The sequence below is a fragment of the Nyctereutes procyonoides genome, unplaced genomic scaffold (genome assembly GCF_905146905.1).
Source record: "Nyctereutes procyonoides isolate TBG_1078 unplaced genomic scaffold, NYPRO_anot_genome, whole genome shotgun sequence".
NCBI classification, from domain to species: Eukaryota; Metazoa; Chordata; class Mammalia; order Carnivora; family Canidae; genus Nyctereutes; species Nyctereutes procyonoides.
The window spans coordinates 1,408,033-1,419,272 of record NW_026575043.1 but is presented as its reverse complement, the minus strand read 5'-3'; the positions used below and the strand labels follow the sequence as shown (position 1 = coordinate 1,419,272).

Below are 11,240 nucleotides of genomic sequence, written 5' to 3'. Positions count from 1 at the left end.
AAAATGGCAACAGTAGACGGTCTCCGGGTCCCTTGTAGATCTAGGATCGGGATCCTGGTCCTCTTGGATTACTCCGTGGCCCCTACACACGGCGGTCACACACCCGGTCCACAGCTCTGCACACGCTCTCCACTCTGGTCCATCAGTTCCCTCCGGGATCTTCCACTGTTTCTCCTCCTCTGCGCCACACTACTCCGACGTACCTCGCCCCATCGGTGCTGTCCCCTATGAAGGGCCCGAACGATTGTACCGATTTTGGTGCCATGACACTGTCTTCTTCCTCTTCTTCTTCTTCTTTCTTTTAAATAAGGCAATAGCTCTGCCTTTTTTTTTTTTAAGATTTTATTTATTTATTCATGAGAGTACAGAGAGAGAGAGAGAGGCGGAGACACAGGCAGAGGGAGAAGCAAGCTCCATGCAAGGAGCCTGATGTGGGACTCGATCCCAGAACTCCAGGATCGCGCCCCGGGCCGAAGGCAGGCGCTAAACCACTGAGCCACCCAGGGATCCCCTCCTATTAAAATTTTGTGTAGCAATCTAACAGATTAGGGTACGTCGCTACAGCTCTGGAGGGATCTGGAGGCGGGCAGAGCCAGGTCTCCGCCGTGAGCACGGGGGCCGCCCGCAGAGGGCCTTGGAAGAGCCGCGTTCAGGGGACCCTGCGCAGGCCGGGGACCTGGGCGGGTACGCAGCTCCCAACCACCTAGGCAGCAAGGGTCCGAGCTGCGCCGAGTGGCGCGCCCCAGGCTGTCCGGGAGCCCCACCCCCTGCGACCTCGCAGCACCCCCCTCCCCCACCGCGGGAAGGGCTCCGGACACCGCGGGCCAGAGCTCTCAGGCGCAGGCGCAGAACCTCGCCGCCCACGCTCCCCACCAGCTCCGTAGTCCTGCTGCAGGTCTGCGCGGGGAGGACGAGGCCGCCAGCGCCGGGAGGACGAGGCCGGGCCCCACCGAGCGCGCGAGGAGGCGCTGCTGCCCGGGCCGGCTGGGTGAGCGAGCGAGCAGCGGGCGGGCGCGCGGGCCCCGCGCTAAGCCTTCCGGCTCCCTCCGCTCGCCGCGCACTCGGGTTCCATCCAGAGTAGGTCCGGCCGCGGGTGTGTCCCGGGCTCGGTGTGTCCCGACGCGGGGCTGGAGGCGGCCGGTGAGTGCAACGCTCAGGGCGCCGGACGCCAGGCACCGGGCCTGGTCTGGGCGGGAGGGCCCGGAGGCCCTGGGAGGCCCTTTTCTAGCCCAAAGCCCGAGCGGGTTGGTTGTAGACCCTGCCGGGAGGCGCCTCCACTCCTGAGACTCGGGGTGCGCTGGCCAGGGAGCCGGTGCTGTCCTGGGACTGCGCTGCGGCCAGACGGTGGCCTCCAGCTGCATCCCCGCTCCCCTGGGCCCCTCCAGCCGTCTGCTCCCCCCCAGCCACGCCCTCCTCCCCCCCAGCCCCCGTTCCCCTGGCTCCCCCAGCGCTCCGCTCCCCTGGGCCCCCCAGACCCCCTCCCCACCACGCCACACGTCGAAGGGCCCGTGGGTGAGCCTATCACTGGCCCTTGAGTTTCTACCCGGACTGACTAACCTCGCAATCACCCCATGACATATACTCTTAGTATCCCCATGATGCCCATGAGGAAACTGAGGCACACAGAAATGAGGCACCTTCCTTGAAGTTACACAGCTTGTGAGTAGTAGCTTTTATTTTATGGTTCTGATGTTAATAGTTGGTACTTCAGATAGTAGGTCCTTATTTATTGACAAATTCTGTGTATCAAATTCTGTGTTATTTTGAACCAGTTTCTATGAACACTGTTGCCTGAAGACTATCTGTTAGTAGGTTTCAGGACTTGACAATCTGTGTTCCAGGGTCGAACTCTGGCTGCCTGGGCCCTGGTGCTGATTCCTTTGTGCATAGGCAAGGTCTCCAGCAAGCAGTCCGCCCAAGACCAGAAAACAAAGCCCCTGGACAATAGCTATCCCAGAACCTTCAGAACCTGCTTCCTTCTGAATGAGAGAAATTCTTAATACTGAAGGGAATAGAAATAAGGGAGAAGTCTTGCTGGATTACAAATTGATTTGAAGAGGAAATGGCATGGTCAAAAGAATTTCATATGGTTAGGGTAATAGAAGGTGGACAGCGGTGGGAAGTTAGTCCCAGAAAAGCAGACTGGGTTGGCTGGTGCTGCAGCACTTATGACCTCTGTACTCGAGAGAATAATGATTTGGTGGGGCTACAGTATGTATAAAGCAGTAAGGTGATCCAGAGGTAGAAAGGAGGAAAAGAGAAAAGGACTAGCCACTCTATGGCAGAGAAATCCCTTGGATGGCACCTGAGCAAGGGAATGGCTCTGAGCTTGCAGAGACAATAACCTCCTAGCCTCTCTGAAATATCTGAGGGTTCCCCGCTGAGACTTTTGTCATACACACCAGGCCTGCCTTGGAGTGCATCCTCCAAAGCCAGGAAAAAGAACTCATCTGTCCCTGCTCTAGAGCAGTAGCCGCTGAAGAGAGCCTCACACATTCTCTGAGAGCATCTTTGCTTAAATGTACACCCTCACAATTCTAAAATTAATTCATTTGAGATGTACACTGCAATAATATCTCTTTATGTTGTATATGACATTCTTTATTGTAAATGCTTTGCTGTCTTTTAACTTGTAGCATTAACAGAAGCTTTGTGAGAAAAGTAAGGACTGAGGTATGCCATCTTACAGTGTGGGACGTGACTTTCAGAAAGGTGAGTAGACTTGCCCAGGGATGCCCAGCCTTATGGTGGTGGAGCAGTGTGAGCTGCCTTCCGCTTTGATCCTCAGAAGTAATTAAGAGACTGCTGTCATACTCTGCTTGAACTCCTATCCCATGTGAGGAAATTCATAAAGAGCCTGGATTTTGGCCTCAGATCACCTAGGGAGTTTAGGGAGGGTTTAGACTTGGTCCAGATCCATCCCTTTTACTTTTTATCATTAAAGAACTAGAGACTTTGGGTCACACATCAATGTCTATGGGAGGAGGTAGGCTTGCTTTTAGGCATTTGTTTTACCTCAACCCTTACAGTTGCATTCAGTTGACCAGATGTGGACATTACTAGACCAGTGATTCTGGCTGCCTGGGATACGGCTTTTGCTAGCTTTGCCTTTGACCCAAAAGAAAACCAAGAGGAGGCAGAAGAGGTAAAGGCAATTGTCATCTTACTAGAAGAGCTATGTCCCATGTAAGTAAAGGATTCTTCCTTCTTTTCTGAGGGTGTCATTTCACCAAGCAGGCGATACATTTATATCTCTTTTCGTAGAACTTCCCTTGGGTGAGTCTGCCACATTTTGCCCAGGATGGGACTATTCCTTGTTTGCCTGCTGACTTATTGCCCTTCATGTCTTCCTCCTTTTCTCAATTTCATCATTAGGTGTTTGAAGAACACCTTACTGGCCTGTTTCTTAAATGGTTTTATCTGAAACATGGACCTTAGGATCTCACATGTCTCTGGTGATTTGAAAAAGACAAGGTTCACATTAGTCTAATCCCCTTAGTCTAAGCACACATGTATGTGCCTTAGTATTTGGGACCTAAAACTAAATTCCAGGAATCAGAAAGCTTTGTACCAAACAATCAAGGCCAACATCTTCATTGGACAGATGAAACATAAATAGATTAATTATTTTCCCCTGGTTTTTATATAGCTATCAATAGAACTACGATCAAAATCCAGATTACCGAGGTGCCTGGGTGGCACAATCAGTTAAGCATCCAACTCTTGGTTTCAGCTCAGATCATGATTTCAGGGTTGTGGGATCAAACTCATTGGGTTCTGTGCTTAGAGTAGAACTGCTGAGATTCTCTCTCTGCCTCTCCCTCTGCCCTCTCCACTCAAATTAATAAATAGATTTTTTTTTAAGTCCAGATTACCTGGTAAATGCTTACATCACAGGACCTCTATCTAATGTTTCACTGCATCGTGCCAGCGGTGCCACCTGCACTGAGGTGACCTGAAAATTTAATGCTCAGGTTATATAGATAGGGCTTTTGCATGACTGGGACTCACTGTAGCCTCTCAGGGCAGTCACCTTTCAGAGGCAGGCACTCTCTAAACCCCCATGGCGTTCTGTGGTTACGGTCATGCTGGTACCCTGGGATCGGTGGAGGTTAATTTGTTGGCCATTTAGGGGCCACAGGAGTGGAGAGTGCAACTCAAGTGTTGTTCTCTAGTGAGTTTGAGTCCAGTATTTAACACTTAGCTTTGGGCCAAATTACTTAACCTCTTCATTTCTCAGTTCTTCATTTGTATTGTGGGAATAACAATAGTACCCCACTCACTGTTGTGAAGCATAAATGAGTCCATATTCATAAAATGTTTATAATGGGCAGACCCACAAGACCTAAAGAATCTCCCAAGTTAGGGTCTTCTGTTTTAATGTAGAAACTTTCCCCAATGGAGTTTCTATGTTATCGATCATGTGTCACATATATATATATATATATAATGAATTTATTTGAAATGCCAAAACAACTACAGTTTGGGATACCTGTACTACATGGTATATATGTGAATTGAATTATGTAGATAAACCGATAGCACATTGGCTCAGTTTGTCAATCCCAAGGTGTGAACGAGCATTAAGGAGAACTATCAACCTCAAACTGGCCATCTCCTTTGACTTCTGTCCTAGTTCTTTTCTCTAGTCAGGATATTCTGCTTACTTTTAGGTAGCTTATGTTTTCATGGTCCTAGGAAGACAATTTACAAAGATCTTCAAATTTCAGATCTTCCTGATTAGAGGGAAGACCTAAACCACAAAAAACCTAAACATTTTCTATATCTCTTCTCCAGGATGGAATATAAAATGTACTAATGTAGTAATATTCCACTGTGAACAGAAGTCCCAATTTGCTATCCTGAAGTAAAACTTACAGATAATATTACCTATAGATATAATTTCTGAATATCAATATATTATCTAACTCTGATATGAAGGAAAGAATTTATATTAGGATAGTATATATTTCATTGTGTACAGATTGGATGAAATAGAGGCCTGCACCTATTCACAGAATCACTGTGCATACAACAGCTCCAAATATAGCCTGATACATGAATGTCGTATTTGTGAATCTAACTCCATAAGTGGTTTAATTTTCCTGAAATGGTGAACAATTCTTAACATCCAAAGAAGAAGTATATTTCCTTAATTTTCCAATATCTATCAGCTATGCAAAATATATTGTAGCTCTATGTAATATAGTGTTATGTTCTAGCCTAAGGTAACTATTAACTTTTTTAAAATTATTTATTTATTTATTTATTTATTTATTTATTTATTTATTTATTTATTTTAAAGATTTTATTTATTTATTCATGAGAGACACAGAAAGAATGGCAGAGACACAGGCAGAGGGAGAAGCAGGCTCCATGCAGGAAGCCTGATGTGGGACTCGATCCTGGGACTCCAGGATCACGCCTTGAGCAGAAGGCAGATGCTCAACTGCTGAGCCACCCAGGTGTCCCTTAACTTTTTTTTTAGAGCAGGGGGAGGGGCAAAGAGAGGAGAGAGAGAATCTTAAGCAGGCTTCATGCCCAGCACAGAACTTAACACAGGGCTGGATCTCACAACCCTTAGATCATGACCTGAGCCAAAATCAAGTGTCAGACACTTAACCGACTGAGCCACCCAGGCGCCCCTATTAACAACTTTTTTGAAAGTCATACAGGATGAGGAACATTTTTTTTGTTTTGCAGGAATATCCATTATCCCTGACCCCCACTAAATTCCAATAGCACCATCCAATCAACATGACAATCTCCAAAAAAACCCTCACCAATTCCTGGAACTCTCCCTGGGAAGTAGTACTACTGCCTTGAGAATTACTGTAATAAAAGAAATAACAGTGAAGTATCAACAGAGTAATGATGGAGAAGCTGAAGTGTCTCTGCTATAAGAATGAGGCCAGCCAACCTTGTAAGAAGGCAAATTCCTACTAAGGAATGATGGTACCATAAAGTATGCAGCTGGATCTTACTGGAAGGTTCTATATAAATGAGACTTATTTAGTCTAGTGGTAGGGCTTCTGTGTTCTCTGTTTCCAGATGAAAGGCATGGTTTTGGCAAAGCTGAGTCCCAACAACATCATCATACTGCCATTGAGGTTCTGTATGCATGACTTCTTGGTGGATGTCCAAGGTTCACCTGTGCACCTGGGAGGTTCCCAGTCTACAAGAAAGGAAATACCTCTGAAACTAAATTATGTCTTGACCCAGGGGAGTTTAAACTATGCTGTGAGCAGAAGCTTTAGAGGAAATGTTATAGTTTGTAGCCTGTTGTCAAGCACAAGTGCTCAAGAGGAATCCACAAGAGAATGGCTTAAAGAAAAAAGCATTAGTGGGGAAGGCTGAGTTTATATTTTAGACCCTCCTGCTCTGTGAGGAACGTTCGTTGGGGAGCACATTTTTCAGGCAACCCGGAGTATGTTTCTAAGGTTCTTTTTGGACAATTCTACTTGTCAAGTTAGATGAAGTTATAAAATACAAATGTCTGGGCCCCATATCATACCTATTAGCTGTGAAGCAAAGCCCAAGTATCTTGAATAATAAGTTCCACAGGGGATTCTGATGTGAATGTGTATAACCTTCTGGAACCCAATTTTGGCCACTTTCAGAAAGCCATTTTCACCAGGCCCTCCTCCCACAGTTTCTGAACGTTTACACTATTGTCTCTATAGGTCAAAGCATTAAGATTGGACTCTGAATAGCCCTGTGTCTCTAGCACCCAGAGCCTTGTGTTAAATCATCATTTCCCATCAGGAATCCCAGCATGTGAACTGGACATGGTCCTTCAGTTAGAGAACAGCTGTGATAGCTGAATCTTCAGGAAACCGAAGAGGGCAGTGAGTGAAACTACCTGTTTGGGTAGGTGACACCATGAAAAGACCACCAATTTGATATTGAAGAGACATGAGTTCTAGTCTGACCTCTTGGAATTCGCCAGGTAACTTGAGTCTGCTTTCTATTTGTCAGATAAATATGAGCTGGCCTGGGTGAATTCTGATAGTAGTGTTGTTTAGAAGAATTCCTAAACTAATTGGAAGGATGGTGGGGAGACAGGTAGGGGTGGCAGAAGGGTGGTAGATAGCATGTCTTAAATCCTATTCTCTCTCAATTCCATGAAAATGATTACATCCAAGCTTGATAGAATCATCCTTACTGTTTGCTTTTTTAGAGGGTATCTTTTCTACACTTCAGAGTCTACTCTTCTCATCCCTTTCCTTTCTCCCATTTACCATTGCTGATGATCAGTTACAGTAACTGACAGATCATTTTACCTCCTAATCCCCTACTCTCTGCTCATCAACTGGCGTATCTGCTTATTTCCATTTTTTTGGGGCTCAGCATAGTACGCACTCACCCTTCCTGTATATCCTGGTATATCCTGATGTCTCTGAGCTCCCTGTGCTGAGTAAAAAAATTCTTCCTGTTATCTCTTCTGCCCCATTCACTTCCCTCCTCTAACTGTCCCTTTTTGTTTTCTTCCCATATAAAGTTGCTAGTGTGTGTGAATTGCAAATTTTTGTCGTTTTTTTTTTTTTTTCTTTTTCTGCTGGTTTATTTTCCTTGTTCTCCATACTAGATGCAGGTGACATCTGCACTTTAAATGTCTTTCAGATAGGGAGATTTGAACTGAGCCAAAGCATCTACACCTATCAGGCTATTTCTGAAGAACTAAAGTTTTCAGGGTCAGCGATGGAAATTCTCAGGGAATACTGCCCAAGGTCCTGCAAATGAAGAGGCCTATAAAGGCAAGGGCCGGTTATCAAGGCAGACAAAATGTCCTGTACAGAAGATATCTTTTGAGAAAACAGCCATCAGAAAAGTGTCAATGACCCTCAAGGAAATTTTCACTAGGGAGAGAGCTCCTGAATCAGTGAATTTAGCCTAAGCTCAAAAGCTAATATACAGCAGGACATTCCAAAGGGAGCTAGATCCCCCATGTCTAGGAAGAATTCCAAAGATAATTCAGACTTTATTGAACACCAAAAACTTTTCCCACAAAAGAAACTTTGTAAATGCATTGAGTGTGGGAAAGCCTTCAGTTACAAATCAGACCTTATCATTCACAGTAGAATTCATGGTGGAGAAAAGCCTTTTGAATGCAATGAGTGTGGGAAGACTTTTAGCCGAAGTACACACCTTATTGAGCACCAGAGAACTCACACTGGAGAGAAGCCATATGAATGCAGTGACTGTGGGAAAGCTTTTAGCCGGAGCACTCATCTTAGTCTACATCAGAGGATCCACACTGGAGAAAAACCATACGAATGCAGTGAATGTGGAAAAGCCTTCAGCCGAAGCACTAACCTCAGTCAACATCAGCGAACCCACACTCAAGAAAAACCCTACAAGTGTAATGAATGTGGGAAAGCCTTTGGTGACCGTTCCACCATAATTCAGCACCAACGAATCCACACTGGCGAGAACCCCTATGAGTGCAGTGAATGTGGAAAGGCCTTCAGCTGGATCTCCTCCCTTATTGAGCACCAGAGAACACACACTGGAGAGAACCCCTATGCATGCTGTGAGTGTGGGAAAGTGTTCAGTCGAGGCTCATCCCTCACCGAGCACCAGAGAATCCACACGGGAGAGAAGCCCCATGAGTGCAGAGAGTGTGGGAAGGGCTTCAGTCGGGGCTCCTCCCTTCTTATTCACCAGAGGACTCACACTGGAGAGAAGCCCTACAAATGTAATGACTGTGGGAAAGCCTTTGGTCAAAGTTCAACACTCATCAGACATCAGCAACTTCACACCAAAGAATGATATTTGAGCTTTCATCAGTGTTCACAAAAGAGCACACAGCATTAACTTCCTACAGCTGAAAAGAAAAATATAGATATCTTTGAAGTTTTCTTCTTTACTAGCTAGCTATAAGCTAGTTTCAAGTTAGCCTGCCTGCCTTCCTTTCTGTAATCTAGATGCTCAAATGAGTGATTGGTACAAGGGGATGATTTTAAGAACCTGATACAGTCCATCTCCTCTTCTGGAGGACTCTAGCCGTAGTGTATAGACCTACCTGACACCTTGTATTTGCCCACTTTATCTATTCCATGGGGTTTAGGTCCCTGAACAGTCAGGGAACTTTGTTTCCCAAGCACATCAGCCCCTGACTTAAAGAGGAAATCCAATGTGTGACTGTGTGAGTGTTTCAGTGTGAATGATACTGGCTCCAGTAGCAGAAGAGAAGGAGCTGGCTTCAGAACAGGACAAAAAGCTTCCCACTAGTTTGGTGATAATAGTGTTGAGGTAAATTCAGTCTCTTTTATAAGGACAGATTTCTCTCTTACACCTTTTTTTACTGTAGTAGATTTTCCTCAAAGTATAAACCATAGTTCTAATGTGCCTAATTAATCCTAATATTATTTTATATTATTATTACCAAGACTGTCTTAAGACTTTCATTTAGTTCTTCCATTATTTAGAAAAAAATGCTGCCCTAGTTTTTAAATTTTTCTTTTGTTTATAGACTTCATGAAATGTACACCCTCTGGCCCCAACTCTCCCAAATCCTATAAAGCTGATCTCTCAAGGACAAATTCAGTGCCTATTTCTTAGTCTTTTTTTTCTACTTGACATTTGCAGAACTGGCACTTTTGGCCATGCTTATGCCTTAAAATTTTAACTTCTTCTGGCATCCTATTCTGTGCTGATCCACACTTTTCCTACCTCCCAGACACTCTGATTAACAATGATCAGCTCTAGAACTTTAGGCAAGAGTTAGACCAGAATAATCTCATTTTATCAGGTTATATATATAATACCTGAGGTTACTCAATTAGATTGTAAGCTTCTTGAAGAAAAAAATCTTTTAGATCCCTGTAAAACATCCAAAGTGCTGAATAGTCACTAAATGATCTGTAATTCCTGCCTACTTTCTCCCAGGTAATCAGCCTGCTAGGTTTCATTTGAAATGGCTTATGAGTTGATTTCTCCCTCTATTCTTGGTGCTGCTGCTAGGTGCTAGGTGCTCAGCAGTTTGGGCCCAGATTACTAGAGTCAACACTGCTGCTCTTGTCTCCCTGTCTTGATGTAGCTGCCTGACTAAACCACCACCTTGTTCAAAGAGGCCACAGTTCCCAGGAAAAAGATCAGATGGTTTAATTCCAAGGCCTTCCACAGTTAGATCTATTTACTTATTTTCCTTTACTCCCCAGGACCTGTGGGCAGGCCTTTCCTGTGTGTCTACTATGCCCTATTCTCACGTGGCTCCTTTTCACATGATTCTATGGCACCCTTTCACATGTCCTGCTTTCCTCCTGGTATCGCCAGAAATCCTGTCCACACTTTCTAAAAGGCCTTTCTCAAATCCTGCCTCATCTGACAGTCTGAGTCCTCCACCTCAGAAGTGCTTTGCTCTGGAGGTTTGAATTTATTTTCCTGCATTACAAACTTTCCTGTTCTGTTTTCTGATTCTTTCAGGTGCTTTTTTCCCAGAAGCTTCTGAAGTTAGAAACTGTCTTAAATCTCTCAGAAGCCCCATCTAAATACATGGTATAATACAGATCTGGACTCTAGTTTTAATCCAGACCGGCAGGGTTTAATTTACGAGTACAATCTCTTTAGTCTTTTGAAGGGAGAGATAACCTCATAAAAATTTTGGTCCTTTTTGTCTTACCTTGAATTATGTAAATTCACTCTTGGGACATATTTTCCTTTGGAGTTCCAGGGATGCTGGCCTCCTGGCTTTCCCTTCTCAGAGACTGTTGTAAGGAATAAGGGAGCTTATTCATGTAAAATGATGAAAACAGTGCCTAACATAAAGTAAATGCTCAATAAATGCTAATTGTTATGATTCTGCAGTGCATCAGCCTATAGCCTTTCATTTCATCTCCTGCAGGGTCTATAAATCCAGTGCCAGAAATGGAAAACTAGGATTACAATTATATTAGAAGACATTTCTGCAAACTGTAATGATAGGCAACAGCCATCTATTTTATTATAACTATCACGTGTCAAAAAGGATTCAATATAACTTTAAGATTGATAAAATAAAAACTGAAACACATATAAGTCAGCTTTAGAAAAAGGAGAAAGCCTTGAAGACCAAGATCAAGACAATCTATGGTATGCTATAGGTACCCAGATAGAGGTGCCAACAGAGCATTCCGCCAACTGAGGTTAGTTACTTTGTATTTAGAAAGAAAAATATATCCATTCTTCAAGGACAGCAAAGCTTTCCTAATAGACTTAAGATGAATTTCTCCATTTCTCTGCATTTAATTATACAATGC

The 11,240-nt window shown here is 44.4% G+C and overlaps 1 protein-coding gene across 5 annotated transcripts; it reads left to right on the top strand.

The window, feature by feature from the left end:
* The first annotated feature begins 850 nt into the window (after positions 1–850).
* ZNF391 (zinc finger protein 391) lies at positions 851–10,811 on the top strand. Of its 5 annotated transcripts, XM_055322085.1 has the most exons (5): positions 851–1,140; positions 1,589–1,659; positions 2,637–2,712; positions 6,684–6,949; positions 7,624–10,811. In XM_055322085.1, exon 5 carries the CDS (start codon positions 7,948–7,950, stop codon positions 8,770–8,772), a length of 825 nt encoding a protein of 274 aa, XP_055178060.1. In that variant the 5' UTR covers positions 851–1,140; positions 1,589–1,659; positions 2,637–2,712; positions 6,684–6,949; positions 7,624–7,947; the 3' UTR covers positions 8,773–10,811. The 5 variants fall into 5 exon arrangements, with proteins under 5 accessions (XP_055178060.1, XP_055178058.1, XP_055178057.1 ...); XM_055322083.1 differs by lacking the exon at positions 1,589–1,659 and having other exon boundaries at positions 6,766–6,949; XM_055322082.1 differs by lacking the exon at positions 1,589–1,659.
* The last annotated feature ends 429 nt before the right edge of the window (positions 10,812–11,240 follow it).